This window comes from Sceloporus occidentalis, unplaced genomic scaffold (assembly GCF_023333645.1).
Source record: "Sceloporus occidentalis isolate IW3139 unplaced genomic scaffold, rSceOcc1.0.p SCAF_50, whole genome shotgun sequence".
Taxonomy (NCBI): Eukaryota; Metazoa; Chordata; class Lepidosauria; order Squamata; family Phrynosomatidae; genus Sceloporus; species Sceloporus occidentalis.
The window spans coordinates 6,615,663-6,634,055 of NW_028317030.1; the positions used below are offsets into that span (position 1 = coordinate 6,615,663).

Here is an 18,393-nt window from a genome sequence, read left to right on the forward strand (position 1 = left end):
TATAAGTATATGGTGTTAGAGTATATGCATGTGATTATTAGTGGTGAGAGTGTGTGTGTGTTTGGTGTTAGCATGTGTGTGTATAAGTGTATGGTTTTAGTATATGTGTGTTACTGCATGGTGTTAGAGTGTCAGTGTAGGGTGTTAGATTGAGTGTGTGTGTCAGCAAATGATATTAGAGTGTTTGGTGAGTGTATGATGTTAAAGTGTTTGTGTTACTTTATGTTGTCCTTTAGTCCAGGTGTAAAAACCTGACACTCTTATGCCACATGCTGACACACACTCTCAATCTAACACCATACACAGACACTCTAACACCATGCAGTAACACACATATACTAAAACCATACACTTATACACACACATGCTAACACCATACACACACACACACTCTCATGCACTTATAATATAATGTGTTCAGGACTGGCCATTGGGCATATGGGGGAAATGGCCAGTGGCTGGCAGCTCCCTCATACCATTATTATATTACTGCTTGTGTGGTCAGTACTTTAGTGAGTGGCCACCTGCTGGATAAATGGCGCAGCGTGCGGCAGAAATATATATAAAGCTGTAGTAAGGGCTGCAGATCTCCGACAGGTGGCTACTGGCTACAGGTATGCCGTTTATCGGCTTTTGGGATGATTTTTGTCCCCAGTACATTCCTGCACATTAATGTGATTCGTGTAACTTTCCAATAGACTTGTTCAGAATACATTTGTTGTTGAGGAATGCAAGACTGGTCAGGAAATAAAGGTATTCTGAATGAAGACACCTGTATTCAAGCAGGGATTCTAGCTGTGATATAGCAAGGAGAAATGTACCATTTGGGATTCTCAAATATCATTAAATCACAAAAAATATATGAACGAGTTGGCTTCATACTTAGTGACCCTGAAACAGTGATATTTGGGGCAAAGACCCTGTGATACAGGGGTAAACCTAGACAGATTCCAAGTATGAGTATCAGAAAATATAAGAACATTTCTTAGCATTAGAGAATACAGGTACCCCCCATATTAGATTGTACCTTGAACCACGTGCCCCCCCATGGTAAATCTCGCACTGTTTTTGTAGGTAACGTTGGTCCTGAGCTCTCGGCGACTGACACCAATATGTTTATCTCCTCCGATGGTGGAAACACCTGGAAAATTGTAAGTTCCTTTGCTTTTTGGTTCTTACCACATTAACGTTCTTTGAAAAACTTATGCGAACCCCGGCATTTTTTTTTTTTACCTATTTCTTGAGGATCGAATCCTTTACTGTATTGGCAGGTGCTACCTCCAACAGAAGTCTGTTCCTTATATCAACTACCCTTTCAGAATCCCCCTTCCGGTCTTCTACCCTCTAGCTTTAAATAACGCCCTGTGCTCTTGGCGCTGCCATTTTTTTTAAAATAAAAAATTGCGGTAAAAGCTTTTTAAAAGTTTGCTAAATTATTGCTGGTTGTGCAAACCCAGCCAACCCCGAGGCGTCCCCACGAGATGACCGTTCGAGACGCTGACCCATTAAGGTCCAAATTATTTTCTTTGCAGATTGCAGAGAGCGACGAGTTCTTGTTCGGCTGATTTCATGTCATCGTCTCTTTCTTTCTCTCCTGTTTTTGTGCGGCAGATTTTTGAAGAAGAATTCAACGTCTGGTTTCTAGACTGGGGTGGAGCGCTGGTCGCAATGAAACACACATCTCTGCCCGTTCGACATTTGTGGTAAGTTCCTTACTCCTAAAACCCGGGATCAAGGCATTATCCCCCCTATTGCTCATCTGGAGTTTTCCTGTATCAAGGAGACAGACAAAAATAAAAATATTCCGCTGCTATGGCAACAGAGTGCCCATCAACACCTTCTATCTTGGATCATTAAGAAGGGTATGGGATTTTGAATGATTACTGAGTTATTTCTAGCCATGGTTTCTGCCTTTTTTTGGGGGGAGGGGGTTCCAATTTCAGTTGTAAAAGAAGAGAAGATAAGGGAGAATCGGTAGTTCTACCTGCACCATTTAACAATTTCGTTGTCGTTGGGAGCAAAAATATTGAAGCTAAAAATATCTTTTTGGTTGGGATCCAAAAAAGCAAATTACTCCTAAAATGCAGTAGTTTTGTTTTTTCTCTCTCTGTAAAAAAAACTGTATTTTGTTATAAGTACGTAGATAGATAGATAGATAGATAGATAGATAGATAGATAGATAGATAGATAGATAGAGATAGATAGATAGATAGATAGATAGATAGATAGATAGAGAGACAGATAGAGAGATGAAATATAGATAGATAGAGCTAGATAATAAAGATATATAGATATAGATATATAGATAGATGATAGATAGATAGATAGATAGATAGATAGATATATAGATAGATAGATAGATAGATAGATAGATAGATGATAGATGAATAGAGAGAGAGAGAGAAAGTGATAGATAGCTAGATATATAGATAGAGAGACAGATAGAGAGATGAAATATAGATAGATAGAGCTAGATAATAAAGATATATAGATATAGATATATAGATAGATGATAGATAGATAGATAGATAGATAGATAGATAGATAGATAGATGATAGATGATTGAGAGTTAGATAGAGAGAGAGAGAGAGAGATGATAAATATAGATACATATAGAGAGATAGATAGACAAACCGACCACTCTTGTAGAGCAATTTACAAAGCGATGGAACCGTTCAAGTTCATTATTTTTTCCATACTTAGTCCGGTTCGGAAAGACCAATCATACCGCGTTCCCGTCTCATTTTTCTTTTTCTAAAATCATTTTCACTTCCCTTGATGGGGGATAAACTGCAATCTTTTTTTTCCCTGTGTAATAAACCCCATTAGATGCTTACAAACAAAGCTTCCTCTCCGAGAACCGAAATCCAAACGGCTCCTTCTGGGATACGGGGGGAACGCGCGTTCGAGACGGAGCCATCTTCGTCTTATCGCTTTCCTGCAGCAGTCTATTGACACATTGTAACAAAGGACAACAAATATTGTAACTGCTATTAGCTCCTCGCCTCGGGCAACATCACCTCCCGAGAGGGACAACACGGTATTGAGTGGAAGTCCTCCAAGCTTCAGGAAATCACAAATCTTATCTTCCCCTTCCCCTGTATAATGCAAGCAATTTACTGAGAAGTGACAGGCAATAAATAACTTTTTTTTTTTTTTTAATGTATCGTGACTTACGGGACTCAGCATCCCTAGCGACAGGTTGTGGAGGTTCACAGTCTGGGATAAAAGCTTTGTAATAGGAAGCAAGAGTCACGATACGAAGCAACAAAAGGCACCAAACCCGCCATTAGCATAACTAATTTAATCAGTTTGCTCTACCTGTTGCTTGAACTGGTCAATGAAGGTAAGCGATTTGGAGATATTTTGTTTAAATGTTCACCTCGTAAAAGCAGAGATCTGTTGGGCAAACGTTTGATCCGCTTCCTGTCCTAAAGTTCTCCGGCTTCTCCTCTCCCCACCCTTAATGGCTGCTGAATCAGCAACTTAATGGGGCAGAGACGTTAGAAGGTACAAATCTCCATCAACGTATCAGTCTGATCCGGCCCAAGAGAGCAGGCGAGAGCCGGAATGCGAGGAAAAGGGGAGCAACAAACCCCAGGGGTACGTTTGGCCTTCATGGTCGGCGTCAGTGGGGTCTCATTGCTATCCTTCCAGCCACAAGAGAGCAAGGAGGTCCATGTCTGGACTCACCCCAAGGTGAGTCAAGACATTGTCCTTCTTGCTCTCTTGTGCTTGAAAAGGTACAAACTGGAGCCTACTGCTGAGGACCATGCAGGGGAGAGAAAATAATAATAATAATTTTTATTATAATTATTATTATTAAATTAGGTTTCTTCTTCACGCTCTAATCCTATTACTCACACTAATAACTCTTAGTTATCCTCTCCTACCCAGCTGCCCGTTTCTCGCCTACCTCCATGCTACTGCCTCCTTGCTTTGCCTTTATTATCCCCTTTCTTCTTCACGCACCTTTATTCCACCCCAAGTGTTGGTCTATAGACGAGGATATATGAAAATGATGACCTGGGAATCGTTTTCAGCTTTTACAACAAAAAGGATCAATACTAAAACGTTCGGGTCCTGAAAGCTGGTTCCCGGAAGGTTATCATTTCAGAATCGATACACTTTTTGTGCCTGCGTTGCTTCGGTTTGATAGACAAACTTAAAACTAATATTTACAAAAGACACACAGAGTTCGCGGGAAATGATTGTAACTCCGTGTCATTATATGGACGGTGACATCAAAGTGATGCGTTCCCTGATAATAACCTCGCCCTCAAATAATAAAACGGCTAAACTGTAGGTCCTTCTAAATGGTTAGGGGAACAAAAATGTTTAGGTACGTACATGCGTCTGTGTGTGTGTCTGTGTGTGTGTCTGTGTGTGTGTGTGTGTGTGTGTGTGTCTCTGTGTGTCTGTGTCCGTGTGTGTTTGTGTGTGTATGTCTGTTTGTCTGTGTGTGATGTGTTTGTCTGTGTGTGTCTGTGTGTGTTTGTCTGTGTGTGTCTGCGTGTGTGTGTGTGTGTGTCTGTGTGTGTGTGTGCCTCTGTGTGTCTCTGTGTGTATGTGTGTGCCTGTGTGTGTCTGTGTTTGTGTGTGTGTCTGTGTGTGTGTCTGTGTGTGGTGCTTTTCTACAGTGTGTGTCTGTGTGTATGTGTGTGTCTGTGTGTGTCTGTGTGTGTGCGCAGTCAATATTTTCTCTTTAAGTATTGTATTCTGGAATAATGTCATCTCTAACAGCCCTGTTTTTTATTATATTGAATATTCACTTGAATTGTCATTTTTTGGTATGTTTTCCTATGTAGGATTATGAAAAGTAACGCTAATTTGTTTGGATTTTTGACGTTTCTCAGGCTGAGTTTTGACGAAGGTCGATCTTGGAGTAAATACGGATTTACAACTTCCCCTCTGTTTGTGGACGGCGCGTTGGTGGAGCCTGGATTGGAGAATCACATAATGACGTAAGTATACAAATTTACAAGTATACAAAATGCTTCCTACCCCTCCTCCCCTCATCTCTCATACGATGCCCCCCCCCTATCCACCTCCTGATGCCCCTCTTTTTCTTTCCTTGATGCCCCTCTTTTTGCTTCCTTTAATGCTAAAAATAAATAATAATAATTAATTACAAACCTCTTCTTTTGCAAATGTCTTGTTTAAATCTTTTCTGCTACATTCTCTTCACATTTTGCTCTGAGATAATATATTTCTCGCGCATGGTGCCATTTCCCGGTAATGCGTTTCTCCAGCCCCTCTGGCATCAAAGGATTTGAGTAGAAAATGAAATTCTAACTTACACCGAGTTCATCAAATTCATTCTCATTTCCCAAAAAACATCTAGTTATGTGGTTGTCTGAGAAGAATGCATTAAGGGGATATTGTTTGGCACATAGTTCATTAGCCAGGTGCAGCTTGGAGAAAAAAAGAGAGAAAGAAGCATTAAAATACATAAAGGGGTTAATAAAGTACAGAAGGAACATTTATTTCAAAGAGATTAGAACAAGAGACCAGAATCTCCCACTGGAGGGTCACTTTTACTTTATTGAGAGAGTAGTAGATAAGTGTAACAGCCTCCCGGAAGAAGTGGTAGAGGGTAATACAGTGAGGGAATTTAAACATGCATGGGATAGGCGTACGGCTCCTGAAGACGAGACCGACGACCCAAAATGGGTCTGATCTGCCGGAAAATGCTATGTCTCTATGCGCATAGACATTAGAGAGACACTCAATGGGTTAATATTATTTTACGATCGAAAGCTTTTGGCAGTTACTTGAATTTAACCATTTACCCGAAGAAAGAGTTTATAAATCGCAAAATGGGGCAAAAACAAACCAAAAAGTCTAGTATTTATACCGTTTAATTTATAAAGCCGTTTCCTGCTGTTTCTATACACATTATCGGGGCTTTTAGGGCTTGTAGAACCCTGCGATCCCCTCATACCCAGCAAACATTCCGACCTCCTAGAAAGAGGGGGGCATCAGAGGAGGAGAGAGGGGCATCAGGGGAGGAGAGAGGGGCATCGGGGATTTGAGGCCCAAATAGGTCCTGTCCTTTCTGATGAGAGATACTTGGGATGTATGCATACTGTACAGTCATAAGAAGGTAATTAGATTTGTTACATATATATACATAATATATATATTTATATATAATATATATATGTTGGACACTCCCCTTTTCTATATAATATACTCTTAACTTCCTGTTTGGAGGATCTGTTCTCCCCTATTGTGAAGTTGCTGCTTGTTGCTGATTGGTTCATCCATAGAAAAAGGGGGGAGAACTTCAGAGGAGGAAATGTTTTGGATCATGCCGGCTGCTGTTCCGTTCTGCCGGAGACGCGCTTGCAGGTTCAGGAATCGTTTTCATAAAACTGCTCGGTTACGTTACTTATATTTACCCGCAAACTGTCCCCAAAATCTATTTCCAAATATATCTAACGTATTTTCAGATAAACAAACAGGATTCCTGCTGACAGCAGTTCAAGGTTCTGATTTTTTTTTTTAGCGCATCAATATGCATTTCCAGAAATAACCAACTACTTTCCTGAAGTCTTGAGCGAGAGCGGAAATTTTGCTACAAGTCAATAAAAAAAATGTAAAAATCAAGAAAAAAAACGATTTCCAGGCGTAAAATGTAAAATTCTGTATTTTTGCCAACTTTATACAGCAGAAATTGTTAAAATTTCCCTCAAAGTAGGCGGAGCCAGGCGGGTTGTGTTCGCTGATCCAAGTTTACGTTTGAAAGGCTAATTGATGGTTAGAAAACCCTTTTTTGCAATTATGTTACAGCCAGAAATTTCCTTGTTTTCCATGACAACAGCCGAGTGACCCCAAACTTTTGGACAGTAGCATATATATATATATATATATATACATAAATTTCTAAAAAGCAGTTTTTTATTTAATTACTGAAATTATTGAATGTCCCCATTATGGTGGCTCCTTTAAGCCATCCGGACGACCATTGAGACATGTTTTTAATTACCATTAATATTGAAACATTTTCCATAAATAATTGACGACGGGGGCAGCTGGTCAATTTGTACATTATTCGCAAGGTATTGTGCATCTCAGAAATTAATGAAAAGTTTAATTATAGCTGAGTTGCGACTGACCTTTTTTAGACTTGCTTTATCATAAATCTGCCGACGCGTCAGGTCTCTGTGGGCTTCCTATTAATTAAGCGTCCCCCGTTAATGACAGATAGCAATAATAATAAAAAGTGAGTGGTGCGAAGGCGATGCCCCGCTGCTGTCAGATACCCCGCGCTTCCTTTGCGAGGTTTTACATTGTCTGCCTTTGTGGATTGCAGAAAAGCTTCATTTTCAGAGATGATTTGGCAGTAGCCGGACTGGCACGCAGATCGCTAGCCTGTAAGCAAGAGATCCCATGGCGGCAACCCAGCAGCTTCATTGTGCGTGTATATATATATATATATATATATATATATATATACAGCGGCCGCCTCTACCACTACTGCCGGGAGGCTGTTCCACTTATCTACTACTATTTCAGTAAAGTATGTGTCAGTTAATACCCTCTAATATCTCAAAATAGCAGCATGCATACAAATACATGTTACATGTTTATTAATAAAAAGAAAATATACAAAATAATTATTCAACAATATTATTATACATTATAAATCCAAATAAAATAAACAGCAACATAATAATAATAATAATAATAATAATAATAAAATGTTTAATAAAATAATATATATATTTTTACATTTCATTTATTATTTTTTTGCTGGTATTGTCCCTTTATATGGTAAATCTACACCAATCCCAGCTTTGGCCGTAAATGGCAGATGAACAGATTAGATGTTTTATTACCATTATCCAAAGTCAAAGCACTGTATTCACTACCACAAAAAAAGGTTTTCAGTTATTTTAAATACATACAATTTTTGTTAGATTATGGCTACTTTTTGTGTTATTGAAATAGCTCTTACCCCTCGTACCCCTTTTTATGTAAACACCTTGACCTCAACATGCACCCCCTTGTTCAATTCACACGGTAACATGCAGTGCCTATTGTTTAAATACCCGTTACAGACGGGGTGGAATCAGCATGCGCCGTGCGTTCCGTAGGATGCATCTGTAATGCTAATGTATCTATTTTCATTTCTGGAAAGTGTTTGGCTAATTATCATCACGGCTCATGCATCTTAATGAATTATATTATTCATGGTGCCGGTCGCTCTTGGAAGCCTGTCACCGGTAAGAGGGGATTTTGACATTTACTCATCAGGAATGCACTATGGATGGATTCCATTAGACATTCTCACTCTTGTGCACTTGTCTGGATGACATCATATAATAAAAATAAAATTCTAATAAATAGCAAAACAAATAAAATATCCCTTCCAGAAAAAGTTATATTGTGTTATTTAATTACTCAAAATATCAATTAAAAGATATAAAAGTATAAAATATATCAAAGTCAGAGCCAATAAAAAACGAATGAAAATGGGAATTTCTAAGGATTAAAATTAGTGAAAATGAAAAAAATAAATTACCAATTTATATATTGGATGAAAATCTACCTGCTACTTGGCTTGTAGAACATGCGGTTGGCCAAATACATCTCCTGCAGCGTGCGCCCCTGCTGGTCGGATTCAGTGCTACGTCCTGTAGTGAACGTGCAGAAAGTCATCCCATTGACTTCAATCAGAGCACTTTCCTGCCAATGACTTTTGGTCAACGGCGCAAAAAAATAAATGGGACCACAGCGGGTTGTGCTGCAGCTAAGCAATTTTATGGTTTTTTTTTATTCGGTCTCTTGTATTTTTATTTCATTTGTTATGTATTTTGGTGAAATAAAAAAAATATGGAAGAAGCCTAATTTTCCATGGAAATTACAAAAATAAAAGTAAAAAAAAAAACAACATAAATTTAATCCCTGCTCTTAATTTGCAAATTCGCTGAAATACGGTCTCCTCCATCGATACCCGGTCTGCTATATCTATATTGACAAATGAGTAGTTAGTCCTTGATTTTTCCTGAAGTTGTCCTTTGTTTACCAACGTACACATTTATCTGTGGTTGTCATAGTAATTCTAGAAAAGATTGACCTTCTTCCGTATTAGAATGCTACCTTATTTAGGCACAAAGCTGGCGAACATTCTTTGTAGGAGTCAGGTGATTATTCCGCATTGAATCGCTCTTTCTCGGAGACCCAGTACAACGGGAGAAGCTAATGAGATACTTTGCACCGCTATGGATCAACAAAACATTGAATTGACATCAGAATGAATCATTCTCCTCAGAAATGGAATCTCGTCCTCAGAATACTTAGAAATAGTCAGTATTTGATACATTTCTCCTGTGATAACTCATTTTCAAGGTATACGGCCCTCATATGCAAATTATCTCTAAATGTACCAATTTATTTGCATAAATGGTCATGATGTCACGAAGGAAACTGTTACAGAGGTTGGTTTTACCTTTTGCGGTTCCTGACAGCATTTATAATATTCACAGTCCTGGTTTTTATCCGGTCACACCAGCTAAACCACCTGGTTCTTTTAGTGACGGCCTCGTTGTACTTAAAAGAACTTCCTGATATATAAAACATGATGAAAAATGAGTAAATTCCCCAAATTCAGCAGCAGATTGGGATGCACGAGTGTCTTTTCTTCATGGGAAAAATTACAGTGGCTAATACTTCCTTTATAATTCAGGAAGGCTGAAGGGTATTTCACTACCTTCCCATTGAGCAGTTTAGAAGATGGTGACATTAACCAGGTTCTGATTACAATCCTCCTCACCCAAATTTTTTGAAGAAATCAACATTTTTCTAAGACCAGAATCCCACTCGTACTATTTGTAGACCCAGCCAATGCGATCGATCCAGTCTCAAGAAAGTCCGGGAGCCCTATGAACACCACATAACTTCAAGGTGGGTCTAGGAGAGGAACGAGGTGTCTCTGAAGACACGTTTAGGAGAAGAAGCAGGGTGAATCACAGCTGCACTCAAATTACTCTGTAAATGCTGAGCGGAAAATGCCAGGGCTTGGCAGAGCGCGTCCGCTTGGCCCTGTCTGACTAGTGATCAAGGCATGAAGAACCTCTGGACCCATCAGAAGTTCTACAAGGGGTTCATGCACCACATGTTAAGAATTCGTGTTTTGGTGTATGTCTTTAGAGAATAAGCCCATCTACATGAGCCAAGAAGTTACTAGCTTTATGTTCAGCTGCATGACGTCCTTGGGTATTACATACCTGCACCTCCCTGGGTTTTTACCCCAATCGGGGCAGATTCTGGGGATTCAGACTGCTGAGACTGCTTGTCAAGCATAATAACATTGTAACACGAGATCCATTGATACAATGGCAACTTTACTATAACATCATGAGGATGCTTCAAAACCATCTGTGTTGTTCTAATCTCATGGTCTCTGGTTGAATGAACTTCCTCTTGGTTTCTCATCCCAATCTTGGGGTGTTGGGGTGAAGGGGCAGATTCTCAGGGTCAGGCAGTCTGGAGATGACTCGATATTTCACTCTGATTTAATGATATCTGACCAACACAACTGGCACCTTTCTTATTGAAGACTCTTAGGGTCTGGATTGTCTGGTGCCCTCAACAGATCACTTAAGGAAGGTGAACGAAACCAAAATAGCAACGTCAGAAAAGGATTTGTTAGAAAAAAATGCATATACATTTTTATCATATAACTTGTTATTTTTTATGTTTTTTACAGAGTTTTTGGACATTTCAGTCTCCTGTCTGAGTGGCAGCTGATAAAAGTGGACTACAGATCGATCTTCAACAGGAAGTGTAATGAAAATGACTTTGAAAGCTGGCATTTGCACAATCAGGTAAACATTTTTTGTACGCTGTACATATAAGACCTGTTTATTTTTGGATTCGAAAAGATTTTGATTTTAAAAAAATTTGTCAATTTCGTTAATTTGTGTGAATGTCTGAAAACGAGGAGGGACCCCAAAGAAGCAAATAGAACTGAAGCATAGAGCTCTGATTTCACAGACTTTCACTCATGTTCTCTTACATTCTCTCACTCAAGCTTTCTCACATTCTCCCACACTCTTTCACTCGCTCCATCTCACACTCTCTCCCACACTGTGTCATGCTCAGTATCTCCCTATCTTCTCGTCTACTTCCATGCTCCCAACTACTTCTCTGCAGCTCCTCTTCTTCTCTTGCTTCTTCTTGTTCTCCCCAGTACCAGCTCCGTTAACCAGGCCTTCCAGATCACCTCTCGTAAAAGGGTGCAGCCTTTGCACAGACCCTCTCCCCCAATTAGGGGAGAGTGTGAGAGAGCACGAAAGAGAGTGTATGAAAGTAAGAGTAGCATTCATACCTTCCAACTGTCACGTTTTCCTCTGGACCTCTTTAAGGTCCTGTGCGACTGCCCCACTTTTGCGGGCAGTGGAGACAATAGACTGGTTGAGAAGACCCCCGATCTCTCCTGATCGGCCCAGGATGCTGGAAAATCAACGAAGGTCTGTGCCATACTAAAGTTTTAAAGAGCCAACCACATGGGTCTTTTTTTCATGGTAGTGTCCCTTTAAATACGTCGCTACGATTATTTTGATTAGACCCTCTCTCCTTCTGCTGACGGCTTGGCCGCTGATGCCCGGCTTCCGGCAGCCTCCACCTTCTACGCAGAAAAGATTAGAGAATATCGAGAGTACTTTCAGAGTCTGATTCACTGATTGTAACGACATCCCGAGTTCTCGACGTTACGCGCCTGCTAATTGCACGCAGAAGTCTAAACAAAGATTACCTGCTCTGTAATTATATCTCAATTAGGTAGAGCGTAGGCGTCCGCGTGACGGATACTCATTTACCAGTTCGATATTGATTACGCCCACTTTCTTCCCTTTGGGAAATGTTATTACAGGCGACGAGAGATTGCAACAAGAAAATATTAATTTAACCTTTTATGATATAGAGTGAACACCGTAAAGATACATTGTCTGGGAAGAGAATCTTCAGTTCCTCGTGCGAACGACGACAATTATATCATTAAAAGTCACATTAGGAGAGGTTTTTTTCTGTAGAAGGGTTGCTATAGAACTGGTTATTAACGATTTTTTTTTTGTCCTTTATTTCGTGGGTTTTAAGAGGGACTTCTGTGTGATGGGCGAGAGGAAGACCTACAGGAAACGGAGACCCGGCTCCAAGTGTTTATTGGGGAAGGATTACCTCCGGACTATCACAGAGCCGTGCCTCTGCTCGCACTGGGACTTTGAATGGTATGACCAGCATTCGTTCCATCAACACGCGGCCAGACTTGATTCATTGTAGCACAGATTCCCATCTCTAAAGCCGGTACATTGTTCTAAGCCAGGTTCAGCTGGTGGATTATACCCAGGTGCTCGCTTAGCAAGGGCGCACTCCAGGTCCAGCATGTCGCTCAGAAGTGTTTAATGTAATGCCACAGCCGTGCTGGATATGCCCCAGTGTGATGTTAAGAGTGTGTAGAAGTGAGTTAGCATATGTTATCAGCGTGTGTGTGTTAGTGTATGGTTGTTAGAGTATGTTTGCGTGTACAAGTATAGTGTTAGAGAGTGTTAACATAAGGTGTTAGTGTGAGCGGGTGTGTGTTAGCGTATGGTGGAAGTGTATGATGTTAGAGGGAGTTTGTGTATTAATCTGTGTTGTTAGTATGTGTGGGTGTTAGAGTTTGCATGTTAGTATGTGTGTATGTGTGTGTATGTGTGTGTGCATTACGTGCTGGAGGGAACGCAAATAAAATGCTGCATCTAGGCACCGGTAACCTTACGCTCACCCCTGTTTGTAGAAGCACTTATGGTACTCCAGCTGTTTGCTAGGAAATGACTGCTCGTGATAAAATAATAGAAGTCTACTTTAAAATGCTTGCCACGCATGTGCACAGGGGTCTGAAGAGAAGACAAGGGGATCAGGGGGGATGCATTTGGGGGATTTTCCAGAATCCCACCATGGACACCACAAAAAACTTAAAGGGCCATGCAGCTATCATATGCATTAAAGTACATTTGAGTATGAGTGTCCCTTTAACCCATTTATTAACAGAAGGTGCCAAGATATCAAGGCTTTTTTTTTTTGCATAACAAGTTATAACCCTAATCTTTATACTGAATATCAGTTTTCAGGCTACATGTTAATCTTAATGAAATGTCTGTAGATATTTATCACATTAACTCAACATTTTCTTCTTAATCGCTCTAATTTTAGAAATCACGAAAAAAAATTTTTTCATGAAACTAATTCTTTTTATTGTTAAGTATTTTACTGATTGAATTTTCTTTTTTTTTTCTATGTGACTATTGCAAATAATATAATCAGGTTTAAACATTTATTCTAAGCTGTTTTTTTCTCTTTTGCTGAATTCTATACATTGTTTAGGCATAGGTTGTAGCTCTCTGCACAATGCCCTGTCTGATGGACAGATATAAGTGAGTTTTGCTGTATTTTGCAGTGATTATGGCTACGAGAGACATGGAAAAAACCAATGCACCCCGGCATTTTGGTTTAACCCTTTGTCAACCTCTAGAGATTGCAGCCAGGGCCAGAGCTATTTCAAAAGCAGCGGGTAAGTAAGACACCCCAACATTCCACTCAATACAAATTTAAAATATAATATCAGGATCCCCGACTTATGTAGAATGCAGTACAGATGTTGCTGGGTCGCCCATTAAAGTGGCAAACACTCAACTTGTCTTCCTCAGTCCAAATTTCCTAGGATAGGCTTTTCAGAGCTCTTTCTCTTTTAGGGGAGTTCTTCGTGGGAGGTAGGGCTAGCGATGCGCAGAGGTGGGACTAGCCATGCATAGGGGCGTGGCTAGTTCCAAACAGCCTTAAATGGGCTGAAAGTAGGAGGGAAATCGGATAAGGAGTGGATGTAGCCAAATGCCGGTTCCAAACTTGAGGTGGGCTACCTAGAGCTCCCCCTCACATGGGGGCAGGGTTATCTCCAGTTATTGCTTCACTTCACAGTTAGTAGGAAGGTAGTAGGCAGGAGTGTAAGGAAACTGATACCAAATGTCCCAGGTATACAAATAGAATGATTGTGGTAACTGGCCTTTTTTATCAGTTGCTATGGTGATAAGGCATTTTTATTACATTTTGCATTCGATCCACTTTTAAAATTGATATAATTTAATTAATGTCTGATTTCTTTGCTCGTGTGGTTTAGATATCGCAGGATTGTGTCCAATAACTGCACCGATGGACTGCGGGAACAATATTCGGCCAGACCCCAACAGTGTCAAGGGAAAGCCCCCCAGGGTCTTCAGCTCTCCACTAGCGATGGCAGACTGGGGGTGCAGTACGGCCAAAATGTTACTTTCCTGGTTCATCTGGAGGAGGTAAGAAAATAAAACATTGTTGTTCACAAATGCTGTCTGCTGCAACCACTCGGTATCTGGAGACACAATCACAAAAAGGTGACAACTTTCAGTAACTAACAGGACTACTTCTACATGGGTTTCCTCCAGTTTGACTGTTTTTATCCAACCCGTTAAAAGTTCAGTTCCGCCTCCTCTGCTGAATTTGACATTTTTTACAAAAAAATTACGAGCATTGGGAATATTTCTCCTTTTATTTTCGAAAGCCAGAGCCCTGCCTAGAAAGAAGTGACTAAAGGAACAAATTAATGAAAGGAACAGTCCAATGACTTAGGCAGCCTTCTCAAAAAAGAATATTAACAACATTATTTTTTTAATATGCGTTCCTTAAACCAGTCAAAACATTGACTGACCTTATAGGGAAGCTGCAGCTACAGAGCTGCAGAAGAACACCTCCTCCCTGGTCCGTTTTGCTGCACAGAAACTGATTTTAGCTTTGTTGCCAAAATAAACAAAATTATAGTCATTTGGGTTGCTTTTATTTTTTATATATTTCCCAGATATTCCTTTTAAAGGTCCGAAGGTCATTAGCTAATGATCAGCACAAAATAAGACCCAAAAAAGGCTTTATTGCGCTCAAAAATACTTTCCCACAAAGTTATTTCTCTTGTATGTGAAATGCCTCCGGTTTATTGCGCGAAAGGTATTTTTTCGGAACGCTTCGGGGGTTAACCTCGCAAATAAGTGCGAATCCATCTTCGATGTCTATTTATTTTCGCATTCAGTCTAAAAGGATTTCACAGCAGGTGACGCTCTCTGTTATTTTGCAGAAATGTTGCATTTCTTCCAGTAGAGAATCCTGTTACGAGGGTTTGATCTTTCTCTCTTACGGTATAAGAGGATTGAAGAATACTGATTTCTACAATCTAACCTCTGATTACTTGGAAGCCTTCCCCGGGCATCTGGAAATAGGTGCAAAAAAATGGAGATGATGGGTCACAATTTTTTTTTTTTCAAAAAATCCAATGTTCTTGAAATTGTGTTGCTGAAAATGACATGTCACTTTTCTTTGTTTAACTTTTTTGGGCCATATTTCGGGTCAGTGTTGCGGATAGTATATAAAATCCTCCCTGTGATGTCATAAGGATGTGTGGCGTCTTGTGTCCATTATTATAAAAGGATTCTAGGAATAAAATAAATAACGATGATCTTCCAGAGAATTCAAACCACAGCGTTCAAGTCTCGGTGGTAGGACGTTGGGGTTAACCAATGCAGAAAAAGTAAAGGAGATTAAAAAAAAGAGGATATTGGGCTTTGTTTTGCCCAGTGATAAAATATAGTTAGTAAGACCCCTATCTTACCTTAGATAACCCATTAAGCAATGGGGTTGTTTAAGCCTGGGGGGCCCTAGACACATGGCTGGTGAACTGTTGTAGAAATTGAAAGACATGGTGGCCGACAGACATTACAGAAGCAGACAGGCCAGACGCCTTTACAAAATCACACAATAGATATAAGGATTGATACAAAGAAAAATAATTAAGGGGGTAGTAGAAGTATTATTAAACACTCATCTACAGACACCAGACAAACCAGAAGGCTTGTTTTTCCCTCAGAAATCTCATGATGCTGCCACAACCACAAGGGATTCTGGGTAGGCGCATGCAAATAAGGTCAACAATAATCACTTTTTGCCTCTATATCCACTTTATACATGGATCCCTTGAAAGTAATTGCCCGCTGTACAGGACAGCCTTTAGACAAAGCTCAGGTAAGAGGTGCAATAGCCAGATCACCACTCATGGACAGGTTTTTTTTTTCTTTTTTGCAATCTCTTTTTACACTTCTTATTTTACACCAAGAAGGCTCAGAACCCCAGCTTTCTTTACTTTTCATCCAAGTCAGAAAGCTGTGTGCAATGGGCCCCTTCTAGACCCGCCAGCCTTTCACCATCCCAGCTAAGAAAATGCAGCCTGGCTGAAGTTACTCGGTCCAGCTTTACCACAGGTGCCCAACCAGAAGGCATCACTGAAGAACTGAACGCAGCAATCCCTTAGAGGGCCCTGCTGAAACAAGAAGCAGCCACAAACATACAGCACAGGTTTTTTGGGGTTTTTTTTGGAGCCCGAGGGACGTGCTCCTGGGTGCTGCAACTGTGCCAAGGCAGCAGAAGCCAGACTACGATACCGAGTTCCCTCTAACGGAGAACTCGGAAAAATTCCCACCCCCCCCATGGGAGGGTCGGATCTTGAGTCTCGCCCCAAAGAGTGAGACTCCTTGCTGGCCTTCTTGAAGAGAGGAAGGGGCCAGAAGGCTCCCAATCCTCCTCCTGCAAAGTCCAGGCTTCACTGCCTCTAAAAAGAAAACAGTGCCCAAAAACGTGGTTACAAAAAAGTGTGCCAAAGAATCGTGGGGGCCAATCCGTGAATTTCGAAAGCCATGAATTCAATAACAGGGAAATTAATAGGCACTCGTGTAAAAATAATGTGAATTATATAAATGAAAGAAAAATAATTTAAGGACAAGCCATTTCTAGCCTGCCGGATTCAAAAATAAAATCTTAACCCCAAGACTAGAAGGTACATGCGGAAAAGGTAGTGCTGGTAGGCCGCCAGTGAGAACGTGCGCTCACCGTGTGCAGTGGCATGCAATACCACACACGGTGACTCCGACATTTCTGCCGGGGCAATTCCACCTCAGGCTCCATTGTTTTCCTGAACCCTAAGGCCAGAGGACCAGTGTGATCCCCCTCCACCACAAGGGGAACTACATTTGATTTTAGCCAAAAGGCCAAGAAGCAATCAGCTGCTCTAAACTTCATCATTAATTAAACTCATCAGCATGAGGCTCTGATACTGGCTTAATCATTGAGGCTTGGGGTAGCCAAGAAATACCATTACATAAGTTATGGTGAGTAAAGGTGATGGAAACCCTTCCACTAAAATTAAACGGGTAGTAGAAGTATTATTATTAAACACTCATCTACAGACACCAGACAAGCCAGAAGGCTTGTTTTTCCCTCAGAAATCTCATGGTGCTGCCACAACCACAAGGGATGCAAGTGAATGCAAATAAGGTCAACAATTCTACATTTTGCCTCTATATCCACTTTATACATGGATCCCTTGAAAGTAATTTTTGTATTTAAGTTTATTATACAAACTGATTATGATAAAACAGACATCAACCTGTTTTAGCAGGAGTACATAAATCGGTATTATCGGTACAGGTAGACGATAAGCAGTACTGCGACGCAGCGCAGGGCAATACACGTTACAGTACGACTTCAGTTACGGAAAGCTCAGTAGAAGCAGTGTACAATTACATTTCCAGACGTGGCGCATATGGTTAGCACTTGGTGGAACATAACCTGGGGAAATGGGGGGGGGGGGGGCCGAGGAGAATGGGGCTAGTCTTCAGCCTCTAGACTGTCCTTGAGAGAGTAGTCTCTCAGCAGGCTGTGGATAAGCCTGCGGCAGTCACGGACTGTGACCTGCTCCCTCCTCAGCACCAGGCGGTTCCTGGCAAACCATAGAGCGTCCTTTACACAGCACATGAGACGCCAAGCATCCTCAATGGCGCTCTCCGTGTGTGTTCCTGGAAAAAGTCCGTAAAGTACCGAATGGTAAGACAGGTACTTTCTCTCGATAGAGTCCTTGAGATCCAGCTCCAGGGCTCTGAACAAAGCCTGTGCAAACGGGCACTGCCAGAACAAGTGAAGAGAAGTCTCCTCCTCCACACTGCACTGTGGGCAGTGTCTATATCTGCACAGCCCCCTGGCATGCATAAATGTCCTTAGGGGGAGGCCTCCCTGAATGGCCATCCATGCCATGTCTTTATGCCTGTTGGTTAGCCTGCTCGACGACACGTTAGCCCAGACAGTCTTGGCTGTGGTGTCGGGGAGCCCTGGGATGTTCTCGATAGTGTCTTTGGCTCTGATGAACTTGTGGATCACACGGGGTAACCACAAGTCTGGTTTAACTCCCTCCAGTTGGTGCTCCCTTACAAATTTGCCCACGTCCGAGTAGAACCAGGGCATGGTCCAATTGTAAGGGACGGAGCTGTCCCACTTTTCCCACT

At 41.0% G+C, this 18,393-nt stretch overlaps 1 protein-coding gene across 1 annotated transcript in view; it reads left to right on the top strand.

Annotated features, from left to right (window-relative positions):
• The window catches only part of LOC149288790 (VPS10 domain-containing receptor SorCS3-like), a 204,871-nt gene that overhangs the window by 166,109 nt on the left and 20,369 nt on the right, over window positions 1-18,393 (top strand). Inside the window, exons 12-18 of the mRNA XM_089491469.1 lie at window positions 1,075-1,151; window positions 1,612-1,703; window positions 4,858-4,965; window positions 10,719-10,836; window positions 12,107-12,237; window positions 13,446-13,559; window positions 14,163-14,334. Of these exons, the coding sequence (XP_089347595.1) occupies window positions 1,075-1,151; window positions 1,612-1,703; window positions 4,858-4,965; window positions 10,719-10,836; window positions 12,107-12,237; window positions 13,446-13,559; window positions 14,163-14,334 (812 nt within the window). The remainder of the gene's footprint in view (window positions 1-1,074; window positions 1,152-1,611; window positions 1,704-4,857; window positions 4,966-10,718; window positions 10,837-12,106; window positions 12,238-13,445; window positions 13,560-14,162; window positions 14,335-18,393) is intronic.